This window comes from Sardina pilchardus, chromosome 22, assembly GCF_963854185.1.
Source record: "Sardina pilchardus chromosome 22, fSarPil1.1, whole genome shotgun sequence".
Lineage (NCBI taxonomy): Eukaryota > Metazoa > Chordata > Actinopteri > Clupeiformes > Clupeidae > Sardina > Sardina pilchardus.
In genome coordinates this window covers 18,010,109-18,038,005 of record NC_085015.1, presented here as the reverse complement: position 1 = coordinate 18,038,005, position 27,897 = coordinate 18,010,109, and the positions used below count along the sequence as shown (strand labels likewise).

General features: G+C 41.6%; 3 protein-coding genes across 3 annotated transcripts; 1 reads left to right on the top strand and 2 right to left on the bottom strand.

Moving 5' to 3' along the window:
• Window positions 1-4,177: 4,177 nt before the first annotated feature.
• Window positions 4,178-6,873, bottom strand: pts (6-pyruvoyltetrahydropterin synthase). Its single transcript, XM_062526066.1, has 6 exons — window positions 6,670-6,873; window positions 6,164-6,243; window positions 5,728-5,750; window positions 5,186-5,242; window positions 4,936-5,006; window positions 4,178-4,832 (listed from the first exon to the last, which is right to left on the bottom strand). The coding sequence occupies exons 1-6, from the start codon at window positions 6,756-6,758 to the stop codon at window positions 4,709-4,711; spliced, it is 444 nt and encodes a 147-aa protein (XP_062382050.1). The 5' UTR covers window positions 6,759-6,873; the 3' UTR covers window positions 4,178-4,708.
• Window positions 6,874-7,254: 381 nt separating this feature from the next.
• rcvrnb (recoverin b) lies at window positions 7,255-9,678 on the top strand. The gene is made up of 3 exons (XM_062526164.1): window positions 7,255-7,950; window positions 8,186-8,297; window positions 9,041-9,678. Exons 1-3 carry the CDS (start codon window positions 7,570-7,572, stop codon window positions 9,157-9,159), a joined length of 612 nt encoding a protein of 203 aa, XP_062382148.1. The 5' UTR covers window positions 7,255-7,569; the 3' UTR covers window positions 9,160-9,678.
• Window positions 9,252-21,712, bottom strand: LOC134070620 (glucagon-like peptide 2 receptor). Its single transcript, XM_062527012.1, has 11 exons — window positions 21,614-21,712; window positions 18,601-18,697; window positions 17,703-17,807; window positions 17,034-17,155; window positions 14,140-14,299; window positions 13,793-13,853; window positions 13,159-13,225; window positions 12,401-12,489; window positions 12,149-12,287; window positions 11,957-11,998; window positions 9,252-11,505 (listed from the first exon to the last, which is right to left on the bottom strand). The coding sequence occupies exons 1-11, from the start codon at window positions 21,707-21,709 to the stop codon at window positions 11,119-11,121; spliced, it is 1,365 nt and encodes a 454-aa protein (XP_062382996.1). The 5' UTR covers window positions 21,710-21,712; the 3' UTR covers window positions 9,252-11,118.
• Window positions 21,713-27,897: the final 6,185 nt, after the last annotated feature.

The following is a 27,897-nucleotide window of genomic DNA, read 5'->3' as shown; positions in this document are numbered from 1 at the left end:
ACATTCACATTCATTCATTAAGCTGACTATTTATCCAGAGCGACATACACAATAATGTCAATTAAATTAAACACAATCGCAGCAGCTGGGATTTGAACCCCCAACTGAACAGGCGACAGAATGATAGCCCTGCTCTTTAACCACTACACCACCTCTGCTTCTATTCTAAAATAGATGGGATCTACTTTTACTTGTTTTCAGAGGACTACTTTCCTGTTATGCGTATGACTACATTTGATGTAGCACTAAGCAGCGTATTGATACAATAGTTAGAGAGTTAAAGCATACTACTGAAGTAAAGTTAACCAAGTAAAAACATTGTCAATTTACTCTGGTGTTTATTAATTGTTTGTTGTGAAGTGAAGAACATAACATCCGCTCAGTTAAAAACACATAAAACTATGCAAGAGTGTCTTCTACTACACACTGTTAAGCATGCTATTAAATGCTGTGTTCTTAATTTTGAAGCATAATTCCTAAATTAACTCTCATCTGTAAATCATGCCTATACACAATTATAAATGTTTGTTCAAAGCAAACACGCACATCTGTTTTATAATTCTGAATTTATAGCTAGAACAGCCATGGGCAGGGGTAGTGTAGTGGATAAGGCATTGGGCTAGCATGCTGTAAGCCTAAGAATTGGGGGTTCAATCCCCAGGTGCCACCATTGTGGCCTTGCTCTTTAATTTCATTGATAGTGTAAGTCTCTTTGGAAGAAAGTGTCTTAATAAATGCAACTGTAACCTTTATAACTCATTTGTAAATATGTAGCAAGGCATATTCAGTCCTCACTTTAGATGAGCTCACAAAAATCATTAACTAACCACTTGTAGCTCCTGAGTTAATCATGAATTACAGTATGAGAATTAGCATAGGAGTAATACTTTACAAATGATGATCAAAGCATTTACTAATAGTTTGTAACTGGTTCATAATAGGGAGATGATTTCATTTATAAATGGTTGTTTCATTATTTATAAGGCATAAACCATGTATTTACAAACATTTGTTTTATTTACTATGAACAAACCATTCATAACTTTGTGAACAAATGCTTTACTGATGATGAATTATGCATGAACAATAAATTACTAATGATAAACAAACCATTAACTAATAATTAACAGATGCTTAATAAATGATGAATTGTGTGTAGTTATTATAAAGTGTTACCTATAATTGTTACATAGCAAAATACTAAAAACTGCAGTGTATCTAAAAACAAAACTATTGCTTTGAACAAAAGTGTCAGCCAAATCCCATGACCATGACCATAACCATCTATTTCTGCTTAAGTGTGTGTGTGTGTGTGTGTGTGTTAATAGCACTTTTAAAGAGGGGCATCCAGATGAGAGAGAAAGAGAGAGACTGAGTGAGAGAGATAGAGAGAGAGAGAGAGAGAGAGGGGGAAAGAAGTGTGTGTGTGTGTGTGTGTTTGTATTCCAGTATGCATGTGTGTGGAATTATAGTTTTAGGTAAGGTTTAAGTGCCAGCAGTCAGCACTGACATTTACCTGACGTAAAAAACCCCCAACAACCTATAAGCACTGCCATATACCTAAGGGAGCCTTAATGATCCGGCGAGACATCCTCTAAGCAGATAACAATGTAACCTCAGGCAGGAATACATCACGCATGAAATGTAGGATCTTCCACAGACACGGAAAAATAACAAAGAAGATATGTTGCCTCCTCTTGGGCCATAAAAGAGACAGGTGAGTAAATAAGGCAGCCGAGCCTTGACACTGGAAAATATGTCTCACTTCTAGTTCGACTAAACAGGACTCACACTCGTCTTTTGTGTATGCGGTGAGGGGTCATGGACAATTTTCTCAGGATGACTTCCCCATTAACTCTGCATTGAATTTCACCTCTTATTTTCCCGCTGCAGGATTTCATCGCGTCTGTCAGTTCATGCACACATTTCAAACTGAAGTATAAAAGGGTTTAAAAGCCTCCTCCTGTTACACCTGTCGACACCCAGACGACACTGCTAAGAGCGATGTCAGATTCAAGGATTTACTCAAGAGTTGTAAAAGTACAACAAGGAAAGTCGTAATTCAAAGGCATCAAAACCCTTCCTCACTTAATTATAACTCATTGGGATTGATGCTGCGCAATCACCTGCCTAATTTATTGCTCCAACTTCAACAGCTGACATTGTGCACAGGTCTGTAAAAAGGTCAGTAGGCATATTGATTTATGTCAAATTAATTTGTTGAAACTAGTGGCAGTGTTGTAACTTGTCTAATAGTTGACTTATGCGCGTCATTCACACTGACAAAGACCAGCTAAGAAAATCAAAACGGACTGTAAATTCACGCTTTATGTCCCTAGGAGGCCCCATTCATGAGATTTCCAAAGCCTTGGGAACAGGTTTTTGTGTCGGGGAGAAAAGCTGCTGGGTGCTGATGGTGCTTTATTGCAAGAGGCCTCAAGGCTGGACAGCTGCGGTCCTACATGCGAAGAATGCGCGACTTGGCACGCTGCCCTAACTCCTCTGAAGAATAGGTCTTTTGTTTGGTGACGGCACACATTAAAAGATAACCAGCGTGTATCTGGAAACCTATCAGCATCTCGTTCACTCCTGTCTCGGGGAAAAGAAAAAAAAATATTCCCACCCGTTGGAGGAAAAAATAGCTCCGAAATTCCCATGGCGTGGTTTGTAGCCGTGATACACAGACTGGAGATCAGCTGACATTGGAGCAGAAGGTGACGTCAACTCCATGAATCGACGGCCTGCGATGCAGACACACACACTGGACACAACATTAGAACATTGGAGAGGAGGACAAGCCCTTGCTAGTCACACTTTCATCGCAACACCGACCTGATTATCATTTTAGGAAAACATTATCCAAGTATTTTTCACGAGGCGATGGCCTAATGACAGGTTTTTACCCCATGATTGATATAATTTCGCTCCTTTCGATTCCGCACGTAATTACAGGTCCGTGCGTTTAAGGTGAGCTATTTTATGTCATCTTCACTGAGCACTACGAGGCTCTACGGGTTTGGTGGAGTGGTGTGACACATGCTAGTGGAATTCAAGTGATTAGAGGACTCTGTAGACACCTCTGTGCATCTCTACATAAAGCTTCTCCCTGCTTGTGTCTATGAGTTCAGACACATGGCTCCAAACTGGAGATGCTATTTGGGTCATGGTAGTTTTTGGCCTTCACATTGAGGAGCTAATCCTAGAATGTATCGGCTTCACTGCAGAAACCATTAAAGTTGCATTTTGGAATACAAATCACTGAAAATGTCTACCTCTCACAAATCAGTCCAAATGAAATGATAAAAATCAATAAAACGCCACTATCTACCATCAACAGCTCAAGCACGCATGTATAATTCCACTATTTGTCTCTGTTCCAGTTAAGAAATCATTAGAAAACCATTTAAATTATTCTGAAATCATTCACTAATGCATTATGCAACATTTGGATGATAAATGTGCTTTCACATCTGTGAACTGTCTGCTCATGAGTTCCAGGCCTCATAGGTGAGGTATTTTACAGAGTTAACGATTTACTGACCTGGCGTATGGTAATCCCTCTGTTTGAAAGGATGATACATCTTGACACATTTGTTATCTTTGTCTAAATGTGCTCTACCCAGAATTCACTCACACACACATCAGCCTCAGACACACCATACATCACGAAGAGGCTACCCAGGTTGTGTTCAATTTCTATAAATACAGCCGATGGCTGTCAGCCATACAAGGCTTTCAGAATAAGATAGACATGAGATATTTAAGTATTTTGCCAATAAGGGACACATTTTGCATTGTTTTGACTTCAAAACACTACACAGTCTGCAATCATTAACACAGACATATTCAATTGAAATGGACACATTCAATTGAAATTGGCTAAAGCAAACTTTTAAAAATTCCCTGATTCAAACTAATGCACAGCACTGAAATAGTACTAATGACATTATATGTCCAAAATACAGTACACGCCTAATCACACACTCTGATGCAGGCTGTTTGAGATGTTCAAGGAAGCTAAAACTCCAAGAGCACCCTCTTGTGTTTCCAGCAGAGAACTCTCTGAGGAGATATTTTTCCCAATTGCAACATAACCTGATAGGATCACAATCAAGGCATCAGCATTTTCCCCACTTGCAACCTATTCGTAGGATCACAATCAAGGCATCAGCAAATTGCATTTTTTTTAATCAAACAATTGAATCAATTTTATTGTAATGAATTTTAGTTCTCCAAACAGCCTGTAGGGAAGTACAAGCACTTTTAATTAACTGGGGATTGGAGTTGTGGAGGAGTAGAGGAGGGGAGAGGAGGGGGGAGATTATCCCAACCAGGGTAATATAATCCCTCTTGTTCAGAAGGATCAATCTGAACACACAGGTCCTTGACCAGGCAGTGTACCTGTTGACGTACACTAATCCAGTGCAGCCTCGGCTCCCAGGAACTCCACCACACAACAAGGCACTCAGAGGTCCAGCTCAGCCGTGATGTAGGGAAGCCGAGGTCCATATATGTAGATCTACACACACACACACACACACACACACACACACACACACACACACACACACACACAAACACACACACACACACAGACAAACACACACACACACACAGACAAACACACACACACACACACACACACACACACACACACACACACACACACACACACACACACACACACACACACACACACACACACGGTCTACTCGCCACGGTACACCACAATATTTTTGTCTGTCTCGTGCACTTTGATTTCGTAGAGTAGGTTGGGTGGCAGGAGCTTCGCTAAACTGTCCCAGATGAACACTGCCAGGTTTTCAGTGGTGCTGCAAGATAGGGTAAATAGATAATAGACATTTATAACAATGAGAGTATGTCAAGGTGTTTGAACAACTAACAATGAAAACACATCAGGTGAATGGCTCTTACCTGACCACATCAGCAAAGTAAGGCACATCTTTGTCCAGGTTTTTATGGTCAAGAGGTATCATAATGGCCTCCTAGCAAATCCAAGTACAGCAGATCTATCAGATCACTGGACATTCATAAATATCTCCAAGCTTAAATAAAGAAAATGTCCTTCTAAAAGGCATATGATAACATAATTTATCAAGTTGCATTATGTTATTTACTTTTAAGAGGTAAGATTTCTCAAGAACCTTTGTGATCATGGTCTTACCTCAATGTACAGTTTAAGGTCTGTTAGGTTCATCACCATCCCTGTTCTTCTATCAATCTGTTTAAATGAACATCCCAAAAGAGATCTTTAGTCGAGTGATCAAAGGTGTAAATGGTTTGCTATCTGTGAACAACTCACTATCCACTGACTATCACAGTTTCACTGAGTTTCACATGTAAATGTTATGCTTAAAGGGACACTTCACCGATTAGCATTAAGCTTTGTATCTTTAGAAAACCAGTCATGTTTTTGAATGGTCATGCATCATTCCCTCAGTTTGCCTTGAAATGCGAGAAATACGGATTTCAAAGTTGGACTTCCTGCTTTCAAAGATGTAAAAATCATCATTTTACATCATTGAAAGCAGGAAGTCCTATTCATGGGTTCCATTGAAATCCGTATTTCTCCCATCTCAAGGCAAACTGAGGGAATGATGCACGACCATTCAAAAACATGACTGGTTTTCTAAAGATACAAAGCTTAATGCTAATCGGAGAAGTGCCTTTAAAGTATTACTGTAAAAGAAGCAATTGCAAAGTTACCTTCCCACGCACTGTAACTTCCACTGCAATAAAACAAACATATATTCCCCATGAGTTAGTGTCATTCAAACTGTTTGTCTTTATTTATTTTGGAAGTAAACAATTTATTACACAGTTGTACCACATCATATACATACAGTAGACAGTATGGTGCAAAACAACTTTACAGAAAAAGAACAGTGTGTCTTAGCTGTGATTATGCAATAATGCATGAACACCAAACTGAGCACATTCAATATGACTGATACTAAATATGACTATGTCTGATATCTCACAACTCTGCCACTGCCAAACGCCTTGACAAGAGAGGCAACAATGGTAATGATATCATTTGGAGAAAAATAAATGCTATCAGTGCCAAAGATCCTCCGCTTTAACCCTCTCTGTCAGTGCTCAAGTTTCAAATGTGATATTTTGACTATAACAGGCATCTTACCTTTGTAGTTGTGGCCATGACCATTTGGGTTGTTGCATTTCCCAAATACCTTCTTATTCTCTTCATCACTCAGTGCCTTGCTGTAGGACAATCAAGAGTTTTCTTTATTATTATCACTTTAATTATTATTAACAGGTTTCAAGTTGAAATGCTTCCAGTTTAACAAATGCCACTCTAGACAAATACATTTCCCAGAATGCTGTGCGGCTGACGCAACAGGTTTGACGCTTCCTACTTCGGTGCATATCGACATTATTAAATTAAATCATTACGCTTACATTTTCCTTGAACTCAAAAGAAACATGCCATGCGTGGCAACCTTATGCCATCTTGTAACATTATTTAGAATATGGTTTAAGTCGGACAACGCCATCCTATCAACACCAGGTTTTGTCGTATTGATTCTGGGCAGTAAACATATTGCTACGCAGTTATAAGGGACTACATATATGCAGAATGCATATTATGCAACCGTGGCGATACATTTACTATTTAGGCTACCTTACCTGTGCAAGCGATGGCAAGCGCTGAAGCTCTGTACGCGAGTGATGTAGCCAACGCGCTCTGGTAGGTGATCCCCGTTATTTACTTCCATAACTTGAGACAGCTAGTGGCTACTACGCTTAGTGTGAATCGTTTTGATTCTTACTCGAATCGTCGCTGTGAATCTCTTAGAGTTCGGGGAGAATAGCCAATGGTGGACTCCAAGCAGAATGGGCAACCTCTGCTCAATTCCAGCTGTATTTTAATTGGTAGATGGCAGGGGCGGCTTAAACCCAGCCTCAGGTCACATGTAACCATGTGCAGAACGGCCAATCCATTAACATCACATAATACCTTGACTAATTGGCTACTGTTAAGCTATGGTTGATATGACATCCCTGAATGGTCTCTGAGATTTATTTTGGCTAATTATTCTAATTTAGGAATCATGTTATAATATAGGCCTACATCTGAAATATGAACAGGCTTGCAGGATAAAGGCCTATAGCAATTTGGATAATAATAATAGCCTAGGTTTAATGATTGGAGGAAGAAATTCATGGTCATCATGGTCATACGATGGTCTATAATAAGAAATCACACACATACCACAATGTGGTCCCTTGTGGCAATTCCATTAAGTCGAATTAAATGAGATCACTCTTGGTCCCCTGCTGTCTGCTAAGCCAGGTAAGTCCATCTCTGCTGGGATATAACTGCTTTTGATATGTCATGCTCATTGACATAAGAAATATCCAGCAGAGCAGTCCCATCAAATCACAGGCGGACGTATGACCAGCCACTTAATCCAAAACAGGCTTTTAAAAAGTGTGGTGCTTAAATAGAGGGCACGGATAGTACTTTGCCCACTTTGGCACGGCTCTGAGAGTATCACCACCACCACACCAGCCACATATCAAGTCATGGGCAACAGCAAGAGCTGTGCTCTCTCCAAGGAGGTGCTGGAGGATCTGAAGCTGAACACCAGGTATACAGAGGAGCAGCTGTACACCTGGTACCAGACGTTCCTGCGGGAGTGTCCCACGGGCCGCATCAGCCAGCAGCAGTTCGAGAGCATCTACGCCAGCTTCTTCCCGGACGCCGACCCCAAGGCGTACGCGCAGCACGTCTTCCGCAGCTTCGACCAGAACAGCGACGGCACGCTGGACTTCAAGGAGTACATCGTGGCGCTGCACCTCACCTCCTCGGGGAAGACCATGGAGAAGCTGGAGTGGGCCTTCGCCCTCTACGACCTGGACGGCAACGGCAGCATCACCAAGAACGAGATCCAGGAGATCGTCAGGGTAGGATGGCAAATGGTTTGATGGTGTTGATGATGATGGTGATGATGATGATCATGATGATGATGATGTGGAGGAAGAGGTTGAAAAGAGCTGAATGATGCATGTACAGTAGATTTGTCTGAGGGTGTTTATTTACATTTGTAAAAGTTTGCCCTTCAACCACAGACCTGTTTGTTTTTGCCAGTATAACATTTGTTGCATTTCTTCTTGTTGTTTTTCATTTGTCTTGTGACAGTCAATATTCAATATGATCTCTAAAGAAGCCCAGAAAAATCTCCCTCAGGATGAAAATACCCCAGAAAAGAGAGCTGATAAAATCTGGGACTTCTTTGGGAAGAAGGAGAATGGTAAGATTTAGTTGTGTGTACACTACCATGGTGTTTGGAGAATTTCTAATTACATCACTAACAAAACATTAACTTTGGATTCGATGCAGTTATTAGTCTGTAATAAATCTTCATCCAGTCTTTTTTAGAAGCATGCCGAAGACATCCTTGCCATTGATTGCAAACAAATGATGTAACTGGTTTGGTGACCTACTTTTTGTGTGATAAGTAGATTTCTGTGTCCTCTTGTCTGAGATGGTTCTTTAAAAGCCTACGGCCTTTCTGTTGCTTCCACCTCCAGTGACTTCTTGACAGGTGCCAGCTTGTGGATGTGGTTGACCTTATTGCCACACTCATTTTTTTGTTGCCAGTCATTTTATTTTGCGTGATAAGTAGGTTTCTGTGTCCTTTTGTCGGAAATTGTTCTTTAAAAGCCTATATGGCCTTTCTGTCCCGCTGCAATTCCTTCTCCAGTGACCTCCTGGCAGGTGCCAGGATGCAGATCTGGTTTTTTTTGTTGCTACAAAACGGTTTCCATTTGGGAGATTCTGGTGACCAAGATGAATGATGATCGCTGTAGATATTTTGCCATGTTTCTTCTGTTCTCTCTGGCAAGATGAATAATTCCTTACACTGTCTTATTTCAAAACCATCGGTTCTTTGATGGCAATAAACAAATCTGCCTGATGTTTACAGATAATAAAGCACATCTTTAATACATCTCGAGTAAAACTGATTGTTTGTATTTTTGTTGTCGTTTGTAGATAAGATAACAGAGGGGGAGTTCATTCAAGGGATTATGGACAACAAGAACATCCTGAGACTGATCCAATTCGACGAGCCACAGAAAGTCCAAGAGCGGTTAAAGGAGAAGAAGCACTAGAGTTTCATCTGAATGCATCACCAGTCGGTCATCCATCATGCTACTCAAAGCCTCTCGGCCTCGCCATTTTTAGGAGACAGATGGCGAAATCACTGACAAGTATTTTATTCATATTTATTTGTTTTATTTTCAAACATCATTCAACATTTTCCTTCAGGTTTACAGTCAACTCCCCTTCTGAATTGGACATCTTAATAGCTCAAGCATGCAATGTTATCTTATAGTGTTATAGACGTCTTTTTCTTTTATTAAAACATGTGCAAGATGTACTGTAATGTATTTTACAACAAAGATAGAAAAGTATGTTCTTAGACAGTTGAAAAATAACTTGTGAAATGTGTATCATTTCTGTACAATTGTCATTATCATTAGCAGTCACAGTCAAAACCATTTATAACATACACATATTAATATGAATAGTACATTATTATTATTATTATTTTGCAGACAAGAACATTATAATATTTTTTCTCAGAACACGTCACCTACAGTACAAAATGCTTCTTATGTCCCGAAAGATATTTTTCTTCACAATAAACTTTTTTTGTATCCAGGTTACACAATATATTATTACTGCAACACTTCATCACATCTGTACACAGATCAATATAAAAACCTATACATCTTATTATCAACATGGCAGTCATCACAAACACAATGATTCCTTCTTGAACTAACTGCATTAATTAGCTTAGGTGAACCCAGACAAATCTGTTGCCAAATTTGAACTGGCTTTGCAGGTCCATCTGAAAAGGATTCCATTGACAACTGTGTCTTCCTAGGGCGTAACTAGCAGTGAAACTAAACTTAGATTTGTGTATTAAGGTCTTACGCAATTGTTTACTGAATTCCAAAGAAAATACACGTTCCTGGGTTTTTAGTGATTTGGAAATGGACGTCAATGGGCTCTTTTCCAGACCCGCAGAGAAAATTGAAATGGCTAAACTGGTTTGTCTTGGTTCACTCAGCTACAGTATCCATTACGGTAGCTGCAACCTCACATCCTTATCATTGAATAGGGGCCGGTGGTTATTTCATATAGAATCCATATTATCTACAACATATAATATGGTAATAATACTGAACAGCACTGAACTAGCTGCATCACTATATATTTACATCCAGGGCAGCAATGCATAATTAGATTTTATCCAATAATTGCTATTATTTACATTAATCACAAGACTAGAGACATCCTTGTCTTTTCATCAGGTAGTCATTGTATGCTAAAATAGCATACAATCCATAGTTTCAATCACAAGTATTAAGTTACTTCAGAACAAATACACAAAACCGGATTTCCCAAAAAAGAATTTAGGACAGCAAACCTTAATTCCTTTTTTACTATGTCACTCATTAACAATCAAAAGGGTATTAATGAATGTCAAAGAATGACATTTATTTTGAAATACCCCCATGTCCATCTCATTTATGACCCTTTATTTCTTGTGTATAGATACAGTATGTGTAAATTACAGTATAATATATCAAACATACACTACAGTATAGTCAGCACTTTATCTTACACACAATGAACTGTACACTGATTCACATAGTTTCGAAGCCTCTTCTTTACAGCCGCTCCAATATCATCAGTCTGTCGTGAGCCATAACTGTGCGTTCAGACCAAGAGCGACTTGAGCTTCCAAAATCGCTCTGGACGCCCTGTCAAGGACGCCGTGGGAAGCTTGGATGCTTTGGCCGCTCTGACGTAGTAGCATTCTATGTTCGTTGCTGGTCGTTTGGTCGCTGAACCGCGTCATAGCTCATTACCATAAAGTTAAACCACTTTCAACTTTCTCTAGTCGCTCAAGACGCCCAAAACGCGACGCCGACGGATTGGTCGCTGCTGGCAGCAGAGAGAAGCCGGCTTCCATTGAAAATGAATGACTTCCGGAATCTTTGGAAGCTCAAAGGCGGTGTGAACGCACAGTAATGGAGGGCTTCGGTCCGCTCTACTCAGAACTCGCTCTCCTCCAGGATCTCCTCCATGGTCTCCCCCAGCGTCATCTCGCCGTCGCTGCTCGAGAGGCTCTTCCGCGGGTAGAACTCCAGGGCGGTGACCCGGCCCGCCCACTGGGGGTTCTTGCCGCACTGCGACGGCACCTGCAGCAGGTGCGTGGTGTGCATCAGACCGCTGTTGAAGCCGCCGCCGCCACCGCCACCGACGCCGCTACCGCCGCCCTCCTGGTAGGTCTCGCTGTTGTCCGCAGACGACTGGGCCGCCGCGGACCTCTGGGAGCACTTCCACAGGTATTTGGGGTGCATGCCCCGGACGCAGCTGCGCATATCCAGGTGATGGGTGCAGGCGAACTGCTGCCACCTCTTCTTAAGCTCCGCCCTCACCTGGGACAAAAAACGAGACGCACACTTATAGATAGATAGATAGATAGATAGATACTTTATTGACATCCAAGGGGAAATTCAAGAAGGGAAATTTCCCTTCGTATACCATATACTGTATATATAACCTTAGCATTAAATTTTTTTGCAAGGGCGGAACATCTATGTAATAAAGGTTTGACATGCTTATCTACAGTGCATCTCGTTCTATGGCCCATTCATGTAGACTAAGATATTACATCTAAAGCTAGCACAGCAACAGGACACTGGAGGAAGATTAATGTGTATTGACTGCAAATGCAGATGCCCAGTGATAAGTCATTTTGGATTAGTGAAACAACAACAGTCATTTATCACAGGGGCAGGTTGATTATGAGACATTGTTTTCAATATTAAATTAGGGCCATTTGTCCATTTATATCTCTTGTTATGACAGCCAGATGAATGAACTCACCTCTCCATTTAGAAAACAGTAGAGCACAGCCACCACAAAGCCCTGTGAGGAACACAAAGATGTTTAATAGAGGAAGTTACATCTGACCCACAAGCCATTGTCCATTCATTTCACTCACCCAGCCAGTAATGTTCTTGTTTATCTATTGTGTCAGAAGTGACATGATCTTGGGCCTGTCTTTGGCTTTCTCACCTGGAAAGAGCTGAGAATCATGTTGATGAAGTTGCGGATGTCTCGCTGTTTCATGTCCATGTAGTCATCTGTGACCAGGTTGAACACTACTTCATGAATCCCTAGCAATGGAATCAGGACCAGGGTTGCTCTGGCTAAGCTGAGAAACCATGTGAAAGTATGTCAAAATGGTGTCCATCTTTATCCCACAAAAACACTGTCTAAGTATATAAAATAGTTAAAAAAAAAAAAAAGAACATATACAGGCCATACCTGTATCTGTAGTCAGTGAATTTCACCTGGTCTGCTTTCAATTTTGACAGCAAGAGTTTCAGAATTTTCAGGAAAATGCAAAAAATCACCTAAGGTAAAAGGTTTCAAGAAGATGTAACAATCAGTAGACAACACTTATTTATTTCATGTCAAAAGGAGACCAAGGAGAAATGCATTCAGAGCCGTGAATTCGTACAACGGTCTGCTGTAGATTTCTCGGAATGTAAAGTCATTCCAAATCTCTCCTCATTCACACATGCACGTGTCTGTCTCTGCGTGTAATGCCTATGCTTATCTCTGTGCACTTGACATTTTCTGATTCTCTGCAGACGTTTGAACCGTAGCCATGGCCATGTCACTGAGCGAGCTCATGATAGCGTGTGACTGCTTCTGTACAGCATCATGTGTCACAAGATGACGAGGGACAGAACAAGGGCAGTATGCCATGAAATCAAAAAACTAGGTCAGTACATAGAGTATACTTTTGTACGTTACAATTGCCAAAGCATTATAATTGAACAAGCCAATTGTTTCTAAGCTTTATATAACATGTGTATCTATATCAAAATATCTACAATCTATTTCTAGGAAATGACTGCAGGTAAATTAATAAGAAAAGGTTCATGATTGCATATTTCACTGAGATTTCATTTTGTGGTACTGGAGACACCTGAAGGTATTTTGACAGCAAAAAGAATATAGTGACACAGTAACGATGGACACAGAGCTGGGATTTTTTTAAAATGGCTTCTACTCACCACTACGGCGACCGCTATAGGTCCCTTAATCATCCACCAGATCAGCCGGCTTTTGTTTACCCAGCAGCTTCAAAAGGAAAAGACCACGTGCATTACAATCAATCACACAAACATATGCTTCAAAACAACGCGCTCCGGCACAGGCTACTGTACGTCCTTTTGTTTAGGTTGACCCCACAGCTGTCGTCCATCACAACCTAATGTCAAAGCCCAAAGAAATATTTCACAATATTAGGGTACACGTGTCTGCTCTCTTTAGCCTAAACAGAGACACCTATGACTGATGTGCTGTTTCAGGAGAGCTCTGTGCGTTCTGTCTGCTGGCGGTAAAAGTGTAGCGTCTCTGTTGGAATGTACTAGTTTAGTGAGTTGTGTGTCTTCTTTGGACTCTTCATAGGGAGTAGAGTACATGTACAAGATCATCATATACATAACAAGCAAGGAATTGATGTGCAACATTTTTCCATGGGGATATGAATCTGCTGGGTAATGTTTGAAGAAGAGATGGTTGCTGGTTTGAATGTGGAACAGACAGGAACACCAAACTTATCAGAAAGTCTGGAACTGTTGAGATAAAGTATGCTAGCTGATATTACACACAAAAGCATGCACCAAGATAATGGCAAATTCTTACTGTATGTTTTCATAGAGTGCTTTCACCACAATCCATGGCAATATGAAACCCATAGGAGTCCCTAAAACAAGTACATCAAAAAAACATTCTGTCAGGCATGTCAAACAGTGTTGAACACATTCAGATAAAGTGTGAAGACATCAAATCTGGAAACAAAACACATTTGAACATCTTCAAACACTCAAAAGCAGTTGTTGAAACTGTGTTTAATAACAAAGATATAGGTCAACTCTAGACTTAACCCTGAGTCAAGTGAAATGTTTGAGACCTCCCCTACTTGTGACACGCTATAGCTAGCACACTGGTCAAGATAGGAATCAAGGACCGCCCAGGAACACCTGACCTACCCCATCCAATGAGCATGTAGCGTTTCAGCAGCCTGCGTTTGGTCAGCACCGCGGTGAAGAGCAGTGTGTGGAGGAATATGGCCTCCACCAGCAGCCAGAAGAAATTACACCCCACAAAGTACTCCATGGACACGCGGGACGCCTTGCAGATCACAGAGATCTAGGGAGTGTGGATTATTTAAGTCAGCAACAAGATAACAAAAAAAGACTTGATATTTAGATCTTTAACAAAGATAAAAATAAAAAAAAGACTTGATATCTTCATTAGTTTACATCATGCTGCATTCTTTTTTTTTACACATCCCTTGTAAACTGGGAGGTTTGGAGATGTTAGTCAAACATTTATATACACTGTCTGCATAATGGCACTTCATTAGTTTACATCTGCTGCATATCTAGTTTTCAGATGAGCGGTGTAGGCCTAATGATATTCTATTGAACATGATAATATAGGCTAAATAATTACATCGCTAGATCAAAAAAATCTAGTGGGCACACTTCGCAGTCGCATGAACGCACTAAAAATCTTCCCCCAGTTTCCCACCTTTTTATACTGTCTACACGACGACCGGAAACTCAGAGGTTTAACTTAAAAAATTCAGGCCTTCAAAAATAGGGTGTTCATGAGATCAGCTTGGAAAAAACATTATATTTTATTAACATTATATATTATTAACATATTAGAACTGCTTACTATGGTTTAGCAAGAAGGAAAATGTCTGGGCGAGTGTTTCTATAATTTAGATTGCCTTGCATATTTGTAATGAGAGTGAAATTCGACTCTTGTGTTGTTGCAAGGGACGCTACAATGGTTGGAGAATACCTACTAAAAATAAACTACTGGATGGTGCATTTCCAGACTCCCTATAAAGGTGAAATGCAAACTAGGCCTACTGCTACTTTCCATATTCCATTGTAGCCTCTGCATATCCTAGAAAAATATAAATCCTTCAGTCAAACAAAGTAGTCATAAACCAAGACCGAACAGTGAGGCCATGCAAATACAAAAGGAAATGAAAGGTCTTGTGGCTTCTTTATGGCAAATTACGCCATAACACCAACCATTGTACTTTATTATATAGTAACATAGCTTTGTTTATTCAGCTCTGAAATAGTTGCCGTTTGCATGATGTTGATGCAATGGGTGTGGTGCTGGCCTATTCAGCGAAGGCCCTCAACGACGGATCTCGAACACACACTAACATGCGTACATAGGATTAGGAGCTCTCTGTCTGTTGGTAACTGTACAGTACGAGTCTCTTCTGTGTTTGTACTCCAAAGGCGTCAATATTTCACTAATCCCTGAGTTATCACCTGTTAGCTGCTGTCAGACATATTCCTAAAGGGTGGATATGGATGTGTTGGGTGGGGAGGGTTGGTCTGGGTTGTGTCCCCATCAAAGCTGAGACCAAACCTACAGTATACCCTTGATTTCAAGGCATCTTATCAAAACAAATGTGTTTGCATGCATTGCAGCCCAAATTGCCTGTTTTTCAGACAAACTTGCTTAATGTACTGGAAGCCACATTTGCTTGCTGTCACGATGAAATGTCTTAACATTAGTCAAACTCTTCAAGTGAATGAAGCCAAATGATTTGACAAGAAAGTGCTATGTAAGGCTCTTTATACAACCTACTACACACTATACCAGCTAGATTGTTTTATCTTAATATAGGCTAAGATTAATAACACCAAAAAAATGTCTTGCTAGGGCTGTGACATGTGACTCAAGAAAGCATGTGAATTTTCTTTTTCTCAGAAAATGAAAAGCAAAGGTTTGCCTTTTTTAACTTGAGAATGACAGTACCGTTGAGTTTGAAAAGGTGTTCCACCCTATTTCATCGCTGGGCAATGCGGACGCCTTTGTTGTTGACACGATTGTGTGTGTCATTGTTGCCATCGCTCTCAGTATGAATGACACAAATAGATTCAAGTGGATGTAATTTCTCGTACAGTGTAGCTTCCTGTGAGAGAAGAGAGGAGGTTAAGGCTTCTACATGTGGAGTGATGATGATGAGATGAGATTACTGAGAATGGAATGGGACTTTCAGTTCAGAGTTTTACAGTTTTACCCTACATACGAGGCCAGTGTAAACTGAAGCTACTGTAAAACTAAATATTATGCCTTCAGTTCTCACCTCAGATTCCCCATAATGATGACAGCAATGATAAGAGAGGAGAGAGAGAGCGAGTATCCCACCATGGAGGTTGTCCTCAGATGAAAATGCCGGACCCGTTCGTCCTCCTGTGAGAGTGGACACTTTGGGTTAAGCACAGGTTCCATTGCATGTCATTACATCATTCATTTAGCCACTGCTTTTATCCAAAGTGAGTTACAGTACATACGTCAATTATATTACAAGGGCCAGCGTCCACAGAGCAATTCAAGGTTAAGTGCCTTGCTCAAGGGCACGACAGTGGAGGCTAGTAATTGAACCCACAACGTTTCTGGCTAGCCCTTGCTAGCCTAGCTTCCTGACCACTACGCTGCCACCAACCCTATCACACCTCATCAGGTCTGATGACATGCTCTGCATTATTATTTCTCGATCACCGTGTTTTCAGGTAGGGTTCAAGCATTTAGCACGCTGAATGTTTATTTCAAGGAATTCCCTACAGTAAGTCAGGGTTTGGGGGTGAAGGTCTGAATGGCTGTCCTATATTGGAGGCTCGTGAAGTCAAGTCAAGTCAAGTCAAGTCAAGTCAAGTCAAGTTTATTTATATAGCGCATTTCATACACGGAGGTCATTCAATGTGCTTTACATAAACAAAAACCAAACAGGAATAGCAGATAAAAGCATAGATGGCCAAAGAGTCATAATAATAATAGTAGTAGTAATAATAAAACAAATGAAAATAAACAAAATATTTGTGGGAGTGTTTAGGGTCATCACCAAGGACTCGAAGTAGTGAGTATCTTTACACTCTGTCTCTTCTCTCCACACTATGGTAGAGTTCTCTTCCTGCCGCCATGTTCCGTTGGGCAGACACTCCATGTACACTCGCCTTGAGATATCTGCAGTGAGATGGATGGGAATACATTGCTGTAAGCACACAATCCGCTCGTACTGTACTTCCATGTGGAATATAAAATGCCTTCGATTATCAAGGAGGAGGACAAGGCCAGGCAAGGATATGGGGGATTCAGGTGCAGTCAGCGATTGTGGGGGTCATCCCTATGTTCCCTGGGTCATACTTCCCCGGTTTTCCAAAAAAGGGTCCTATGTTCCCCAGTTGCAATACATACCGGGGGGCATAGAACCCTTTTTGGGAAAAGCGGGGAACATAGGACCCTTTTTCAAATTTAAGGGGAAAAAAGGGTCCTACAGTATGTTCCCTGGTCCCATACAAAGTGGGGAACATAGGTACGCTCCCGTGATTGTGCATGATGTCTCTTTGTTTGTTTGTGTTGAATACATTTTTAGGAGCCTGGGTGCCTACAGAGACCAGGCTATTTTTACAGCATACTCAGAGGATGGGCAGCTAGAGGACGTGTGTTAGTCGTACGTACTATATAAATCGACTTGCCTTGCCTTGCCACCAGGAGGTTTTGTCATTCTGACCTGATTTGATCCAGGGCAGGTAGGAGGGACAGGGGACAGAGACATTTCCAGGGGCTGAATGTGGCCAACAGACAAAAGTGTCAAATGTCCCGTTGCAAAAGATTCCTGGCAAGACAAAATTTGCTATAATTCAGCTGCATTTGAAAACAGACAAAGGCTATTTACTCCCCCGGTAGAAATATCAATGTATGCTATTTGTACCAGTGTATAATTAGAACTGGACGGTTTTCATACCCTGGTGTAAGAAGACCATTTTCACCCTGGTACAAATAATGTATGCTGTTTGCACAAGTGTATAATTATGTGGACACTATTCGGACCCTGGTGTATATAGTAATGTGGGTTATTTGGTTTGAGAATTACCGGTGGCTACTTTTCTCAACTGCTCTGGCCAAAACACTTCCAACGGGAATCAACCGCCGGACTTCCATTTGCCACACCATTGTGCTGACTACTCATATATCGGTTTCCACGTACTGTTGCATGTGGAGTTTGCAGGCAAATTGTGAGTTTGTAAACCTGACCGTCATAAGATTGCTGCTAACTAACAAACTGATGGTTGTATGTATTCACTGAACAAAGATTATGAAAATAAAACACAACCTTTCCACCAGAAAATTCATCAGAACAGATATTAGTGAATTCTCCACTTTCTGCTGATGAAAAAAACAAATGTCTTATGTCTAAATGTCTGTTTGTTTTGTTTTTTTGTGCAGGTGCAACACATTTTTTTTTGCCGCACATCTTACAGGCTGCAAATAGCCTAGCTCTGTGTGGTCTAATTGTACCAGGGGTGCAAATAGTCACTCTGTTGAGATGTCTCAGTGCTCTTGGAATGTAAGTAGGAGTATTGCAATTTGTTCAGTATTTATGCTTAAAAATATCTTAGATCACTCACCAGTTTGTGCGGGAAACTGGATTGATAATGAGTCATTGCATTTTTTCCAATACTCAGTACGCAATCTTATGGCAGTATCCAGATCCGAACCCATCACCTACAAAAAAAGGGCAATCAAACCAGCCATAAACACTAAAGCTCGCGCGTGCACACACACACACACACACACACACACAAACACACACACACACACACACACACACATGCACTCTCCCTTTCTCATGAGCACATAGCTTGCAAACATACACACATATACATTTCTAATGTTGGTGCCATTCTTAATAGCTTTCTCATTCAGGTTCACATGAAGCAAATGTAAGCTTTCAGTACACAGCAGGTGCACTAACCAAAGTGCTGCGCAAATGTAATCATGATGAACGAGCATGGAAAAAGCTGTGTAGTGATACAAAAGGACGACGTACCACCCCTGATGTTTATAAACACATTAGAAAGCATCTGTTGCGAGGTCATTCGCTTAGTTATTGTTACTAAACTAAGATGGAAGGGGAAGTCCTAATGTTTACATGGCATGTTCAGGCTCACAGTGCCTGCAATGACCACAAAGACATGGTCACCTTGAGCTTTCACCATGACCACGTACAGTACTGTAGCACCCAGAGGCAACTTACTGGAGGGGCTTAGTCTGTGAGAGTGCAGCCGATGACTTGAGTCAGAAACCCTGACCTTATTACTGTAAGTGCTTCAATAAGTAATAACAAGACGTCACAATTACAATGCCTTCTGTAGTGGAATATAAGAGCATGTGCTGAGAGGGTGAAACTGGACTGCAGTGCAGTCCCTCTGTGGAATGCCAGCTAGATAGCAGTATGTTTTACGAGAGCTCTCACAAGAGAATAAACAGATTTGCATACTGAATTACAGTAAGCAAAAATTAGCAATCCAACCGACACACACTGGACCTCATGAATCATCCACGCGTCATGGCATGAAATATTTTTTGTGATGGCTCCAAATGGAAAATGTGTTGAATGTGAGGCACAACACCAATGTGTTTTTGAGAGAAAAGTTATTATAAAGTTTGTGAAAAAGTACAGCTCTACCATCATTGAATTGTTGAAAGTTGTTGAAAACTTGATATCGCAAGATGGTTGTTCTTCAAAATGAAAGTTAATGGCTAGTAACCCTGTTGCCAGAAGCTAACTAATAACAACGCTGCTGTTATAGCCTGAATGCCTTATGACTGAATGCCTTATGAATATAACAGCATATGGTTTTGTTTTCTAATCCTTCACCAAGTGGAATGGACAAGTTGATACAAACTTGTGGCGAACAAGGTGGTCAGAAGTGCCCATCCTCGCTCAAGTGCTGTAAGTGATGCTTTTACATCACTCTGTTTAGTGTTGTTTAAAACAACAGTAAATCAAGGTCTCCTTCGGGGGGTGGATGTGTGGATTACAAATCTCTTGTCAAGTGTCCAAAATCAATTAACACTATATCTGAAAGACAGCATCACAGTTTGTTTTACTGCACTCTAGTAATGAAAGTAAACATTCTTAGATGGGGAATATTGAAAAAATAATATACAGTATATAGGCTATATGTTCTATAATATGCTTTATTTCAAATAGTTTGGGATTTCATGACTAAAAAAATATCACCTTGTTGCATTGTCTAAGTTAAGTTACATGAACGTGTATAATGTCAAGTTTAGGGGTTATAAACATGACAGTACACTGTGTGACACAACTCAACTCAGTCAAAGCAACAAGATGACTTTACTGGGCTATGAGCGTGCTACTATATTTGTTTTACCGTATACGTTTCCTCCAGAAGACTTTTAGGAGCGCCTGCTTTTGACAGGCGCGATGATAAGTGTCAGCCGTTGTCCAGTTTCCTCTATTTTATGTCAAAAGCTAGATAAATATTGAAGGAATGTCTTCATTTGGAATGGGTTATACCCAGGAAGCACCTCCATAGAAATCAAACAAATGACACGACCATTTCCTGGAGTCCACTGATTTATGATTAACATTCTGTCTCACATACTGCACGGCGCAACTCTCACATACAGGAAAAGTGCATGCCACAGGTACCTCATAGATATTTACCTTTACTGAATGTTGTTTTATATCTCTCTTTCAATTGAGATCTTTGCTCTTTTCTAAACCTCCTCAGCGGCATTGAACATGTGGCTGCACACACACTGAAAGAATTTTCATCCTTGTTGGTTTTCGAAATGAATTGTGATTTACAGCTGAGTTCTGTTAAACTGTTAGTAAGGATGGGTGCACCTGCTGAGCTGAAAACGTATGCAGAACATTTACAGATAAAAATCCTTGCCAAAACTTACATTATGCTTCAAGCATCTTTTAAACATATGTATCTATGTATGTGACATACTCTAGGGGCTTTTTTTTTCCACAACAGAAAATATACGACCCTCTCAAACCCAGATGAAAGTGGAGAGCTATTTTCACAGGGACAAACACAGAGCAAACATTGGGAAGATGTTACTAATGAGCTCTGGCAAAGACAAACATCAAATGCTGCCGGGCAATGTGAATTTGGTGGCCACTGTTAAGTTTTGACTGGATAGATTTTCCACTGTAAATCACCATAGCTCTGTTCAAGTAGTGCTAGTCAGCTAGTCAAACACTTTGTATTTAAACAATCCTAATCTCTCATCAATGACAAATAAAGTGTGCTGGTCTTTTCATCTCCAGCTGTGATTACAAACTTAATGAAGACACACATATACATTATTGCTGGACTGGATTTCTAAAGTGAAAAGACGTTTATATCTTAGTTACACAAGTCAAAAGGGTTGTGTATCTTAGTTTTTATTTGTAACTAAAAAGTAAATCGTGGCCAGCGTAAACATCCCATCTGTAGTGTCGTAAAAGGCTCCTCTCTGTCTGAAGGGCTTCCTAGGTCATTAATTATTTTGGACCCCATGGATTGAGGTCGCAGAATGGTATAAAACAAGACAAACAGTAGCTTTAAATAAAAAAATACCAAGAAAAGAAACGTGGGAAACCACAAGTAAACTTACATGTGTGTTGCTGTACAGCAGAAACAGAAGGGACGATAGGATGGTCCTCTTAGTCCCAAGCATTCCGTTCAGCCAGGATGACAAACCTGTGGCCATGGTTCACTGTTTACATGCACACAAGGCATACAGAACCATGCGACTCTGCTCTACATCCCGGGAGCCACCTGCCCCTGTCGTGCCCACCGAAGTTTCCTTGACAACCAAACGGAATGTGCTGACAAACATAAGGTATACTTAGGGAAGCGGAAAACAAAAAAAAAGTTTGATGTTCAGTTTTGAAGGGAGGGGGGCAAAAAATGCCACCCACCGCTGCTAATGCCAGTTGTTTTTAAACCCAAATAGAAAAGGCGAAAAGGGGTCCCTGAGAGTGTCTGGGACTGTGCTCTTTGCTCCTGCCCATCCACACAGAGGGAACGCCTGTGTTGCCTCACTCACTGCCTGCTCCTCGCCCTGTCCTCCTCCCCAGCCAATCAAGATAAAGAACGCAGGCCAGCACAGTAACTTTGTGAGTGTAAGCGAAGTATAGCATCAAAAGGGAAGGGCTCTCAGGTCATAAAACGTACACCGCCGCTCCAAACTACAAATCAGTGGACTGTTTTATGGTGGTAGCTTTTTTCACCCACCTGGAATTCTTTTAAGTAGTAAAAAGTGAACAGCAGTGTGTACTATTATATCGCTGTATTGTGATTTAAATGAGTTATAAAACATTAATAAGTGTTATATTTAATATATGTAATTAAACTGTTATATACAATAATAGGTCAAAGAAGGTCTAGATTCTGTAATCTTACGACGCATAAATAATGAGCAAATAGATCGAATGCAATAAATTCACCGCCCCTGAAATAAAGGAGAGTCTAACACTAGTCTATGGTGCCTTGATATCCAAAGTAAGATGAAGAGCATCAAACTGCCACCATTTTAGGGAGGGTAACTGAATTGCAGTGTACATTACTGCCCAGAGCAAGCCCTCCATCTTCAGCAGGACCAGCCATCCCCCCCCCCCCCTAATCTCGCCCCCAGTGACAACCCTGAACTCTGTGTAAACTGAGTCAATGTCCACGGAGTGGAGGGGTCACGCTGACCTGACCACCGTTGTTCTCACATCAGAGCCAGCTCCTCATGTACTAGTGCAAAACGCCTCACAACAAAACACAACAACACATGGCGGGCAGCTCTTTCCAGTTTAGATGGGCGACGTTGGTTTACATACAAAAGCCAGAGTGGTAGTTCTTGGAAGTGAAGATGGCGCTGACATAATTAGTTTACTAATGAGAGAGGGAGTGCAGTTGGTGGGAGGACAGTGGTCAGTCAAAATTTGAGCAAATGGCTGTTAGCTGCTATTTGTTCACGAGCACGTCATAAAGCAATTAGTATACATGCAGACCTAACTGAACCACCAAACACATGAAAATGTTCGATTCCTTTGAATTTCGCTTAAAGAGCAAGGTTTCTGGAGGGCAAAGAAAAACATCCAGCTACAAACCCAGAGACCTTAAATGGAGCCTAACCTAACAGTCAATCAGCATTTCTGCAGCCAGCTATATTATTAAGCATTTATTAAATCATATTATATCATCTGATTATATTAAGTCCCATATTCATATGCGATTGTCATAACAGTACACTAGATTATGTCCTGATGATTGGTTGAACAGCAAGGGTTTGATACTGTATCATTTAAATGGTCTTGTATTAACTCCAGATACCTATATGAGGACAGCTGATTGGTCATCCATCTTCATGATCCAATCAAGTGCACTGGTCATGACGGTGAGATGGCATCCATTGGCTTCCAGTCACTGGTCTGTGAAATATGAGATGCCAGCAACGTATCGTCTTATCTCATTGTGGTTTGCAGTAATTGTATTGATGTGTTTCTATTAGGAAGCAAATGACAATTTATAACATGAATAAGGATGCCTATGAAAATAAAAGCATCCCTGGCCATATGAGGGTGGCATGTGTATTCATCACAGTTTAAGATTGCTCTTATAATACAAATAGAATGAATGGTGATACCATGCAGATGCACCTACAGTATACATAGTGGACCTCCAACAGAGTCTTGGTTCTGCCCGTCTCTATGATGTAATGGGAATGGGGGAGTCGCTTCTTTTCCAGAGCACGTCATCTGCAACTTGACTGATAATCACAAAATGGTGTCAAAGGCAGGCTATGTCATACGAGGATGACGTTTTGGTATGCCGTGAAGTGACATGAATGGATCGCAGGTGTGACACTCATCTCCTTCTAAGTAAACATGACAAACGCATTCACACAAACATGCACAAGCTTAGCGGCTGGCTCTGCGTCCCCACTGGCCGACTTAGCGTGGGGTGTAAACACGAGAGAACTCTTTTTGAAATGTTGAGATGTGTTTGTTTGTTTAGCATGCTAACACTCGTATTTATGTGCATCTCCCAATTAACATTCTTCTCTGCCGCACTCTGATTATGCAAGACCATGGATATCTAAACAAAATGGCTGACAATTACTCTTTTACTGCCTTAAACAAATCTGAAGTGGACATCTGGAGATTTCCCATGATCTTTCAGAGGGGTCATGCTGCACATTTCATGACAGCACCCGATACACATACCAGAGACTAGCGAGAGAGCGAGAGATAGAGAGAGAGAACAGGAGAGAGTGGGAGGTGGAATAAGAGGTTTAAACTGCTAGTATTTCACTTGTAGCAAAACGACCAGTAACACTTGATGACACTTGAAGCGGTAATGCTATTTGTCTCATGGAATCTTGCCGTACAATCTTTTCATTCGTTCATCCTGTTTTATTTTTAGTTGTTGTTGGTTCATGAGGGAAGGTTCACACAGGGAGTGGTGGGAGTTATATACACAACACCAATTTCTGTGTTAATATTTCATCAGTGACAGTCCACAGTTGACCATTGAGCTTGGGGAGGACTGCCAGAAGATGCAGAAGAATCGTGAAGAAGAAAGAGGGACTGCTATGCTCATGATGTCATTTACTCTGGCGGTTAATGATTTTTTTTCCCCATCAGGCAGTGATTGAGGACAGCTAAATGCATGCATTCTCTGGTTGTGTGTGCTCTGCAGGACCCACATGCGCCCGATGTGCAACTGCCTTGCAGCTCAGCCATAGGACATGATGTAGATAAATGGACACATTAGCGGCCTTGAGAGATTAGAGGCAGGACAGGGCGCGGAGAGCTGATGAAACACTGAGAGCAGCTAAGTGTGAGAGCAGGCTTTGTGTGCACTGTGTGTGCACAGCGTAGCTTGAGCTTCTGTGTTTGCAACATATAGGTTAATGCAGATGGGTGTACAATAGGTATTTGAGAGAAGATGAGACTCGTAGTAAATAGTAAAGTTGGAGATTTGATTACGTAATCATTCACATTTGAGTGATTCTATAATGCCGTTACCTGCCATATCATCAATAATCAGAGGTGGAAATGACCAGCTTTAGAAAGTAAAAGTCCAACCATGAGGTTCTATACCTGTGCTCTTAACACAGATGATCTCACCAATTCGCTGCTCTACCTGGCTGAAGGATTGTGCTAATTAGATCAGCTGTTTTAAGTGAATGGTTGGCTCAGATATGTGACCCTGTAACGCGAAACCAGTCGCTTTGGTAAAATTTACAAAACTAAGTTATTGTGCTCACATGAACGGCCATAAACTAAGCTTTCCAACGATATGTATATCGAGGGCATTGGGAAAACGATCACTAAGATCTCGAATTAATCGAAAACGTGAAATTCAACATTTTAGCCTGAACGTTGGTTACTGTGGATTTTCTCAATAACGCATCGAGCGCAAAGCGACTGGTTTTGCCTTGCAGGGTCACATATGTGGTAAAACGTTAACTTTCTGAAGCTGGTCTTTTCCATCTCTGTCAAATAATAGAATCGCGATCCAACCTTACTTAAAAAAAAGAATATGCCCATTTACGAATATCTCCAAGGTGTGGAATTCAATACATGATGTGATTTTTAAATGGCTCACGCTGAAACACGTGTCCACTTGCGGTTAATGACGTCCTACAGCCTCTATATTCGGGAGCAAAGAGAAGAAGAAACTTTGTTAATCATCATTTTTCACTTGGAGAGCAGGAACTCTTTTGAGGTCGCATATACATTCATTCCCATCGCCATTTGTCAAGAGGAAGAGCGATGGTCCAGCACCGCTGCTCCGCGCTAGCATCTTACTAACTTACGCAAGATCCCATGCATCCGAGGGAAAGTGCGCCGGCCGCCAACGTAAATAGCCGTAAATCCGCAGCCCCATGAACACACAGGAGCGAAACCGTATTTACACGCCGAGGCATCTCGCGCACAGAATTCCTCGCCCTGCACTTGCTCGGTCCATGTGCATGTGTGCAAGAGAGAGAAAGAGAGAGAGAGAGAGAGAGAGAGAGAGAGAGAGCGCGTCGGGGGTGCTTTGCGCTCCATAAACACACAAATGTTTGGATGTGGGGCCTGTTGGGCCTCTGCAGGAGGTGTTTATGGCAGACCCTAAATGGGTCAGAGAGTGTTAGGTGCACACGATAGGTGGTATCTGGGAAATTTAACGTTGCCTGTCGAAACGGCGTAAATGTTTGCCTCTCGTTACCGCCGAGACCCTGCAAGTGAATGTGTGCGCTCAGGCTGCAAGGCCTTGATCTTCGACACGTGAATGTGTGAAAGAAAACAACCTGAGAGAATTAAGGATATTAACGTACACATTAAACTGCAAACGTTCTCTTGGTAGCAGTTTGTTAGGCGTGCAAGCCGTGCATAGATGGAATTTCCCTTGTGAAGACAGAGACGTAATTGGATTTTGTCTGTCGTCAGAGTGAGTGACAAATCATGTTGTCCCAGTCAACAAAATAACCTGTCATCTTTGAAGTGGAGTACTCTTAATTCATCCTCAACAGCTCATTGTCATAGCATCACACCGCATTCATCAAATAACTCAGAGGCCAAACACATTCAGTACCAAGATTCTATCTCCCAGACACAAAGTACTCCACAATCTAACATAACAAGCCCTAAGTCTGGACAATGATGCCATGAGACCACGATGGCGATTGGAACGCGTTCATCTACTACTCGACCTCTCATGGCATTTGCATAGCTCCATCACCGGAGAGCAGGGTCATTACCCGCCCCGGTCACGTGGCCGCTCGCCCCCAAGGGCACGCCATGTCTCTGGGTTGCACTTGCACGACTCCGCGGCCTGTTTACATTCCTGCTCCTCCTAAGCCGAGAAGGGTGCGAGAGGGCCCCCCGGAAGCACGAGTGGAGCGAGAGAGAGAGAGAGAGAGAGAGAGGGAGAGAGAGAGAGGCAGAGAGAGAGAGAGAGAGAGAGGCAGAGAGAGAGGGAGAGAGAGAGAGAGTGAGTAAATGAGGGACGGCAACGTTGAGGCGCAGCAGGAAAAACAAACATTAGCTCTGAACATCTCGTCCAGCCTTGGTCAACAACACGCACATCATCACGTCTCTCCATCCCCTTACACCACATACACACACACACACACACACACACACACACACTCACCTTCATCACACACATACACTCAAACACAGTGAAAATAGCCTTCAGGTGGACACATCCTCTTCTTCAAAACATCCGTGGAGATATTGAACCGCTTATTGGCTGTCCACTTCCCAATCGCACCTCTGCTATTTTAAATGGAGGATTTCTCCAGGAGATGATAATATATTTGTTTCATTTCCCCCACTTGCGCTGTATCTGCGCCTGACAAATACACCTTGATGTGGTCTAACTCAATACACAGATGCAAACTACTCTGGTCCAATTTTGTCTCTGACCACTAGCAGCAGAACTCGGACCTGGTGATCCTAACGCGATGTGAGATTAATTCAAGTGAATGGCCCAATAAGGCTGAAACGAGGATGGCAGTGGCCCCGCTTATTGGCAGCGTCAGTCACATCACCGGGCCATTTGAGCTGAATTATTTACCCTTGACACCCTCTTCACCCCCCCGTAATCCCTTTAAGAGGAGACATGCCCTTAAGATGAGACACCCCTCAGGGCTCGCGGTCAGAGCAAGCGTGTGCTTCACGTCGTGTTTTTCTGCAGCTTCCTGTTTTGTTGTTGACTCTCATCCTTTTTGACGGCCACAACCACGGTGCACCTTTTGTGCAGATTGCTCAGATATATTATCCTTTCGGGAAGCAAAGACATCCAAGTCACGACGACGCTGAATGCACTGATTGTTTTGCGGAGGAGAAGGTCATTCTTGAGAAACAATATGACTTTGAGCACCGTTTCTTTCCGTGGCTTTGCTTTGGCCCT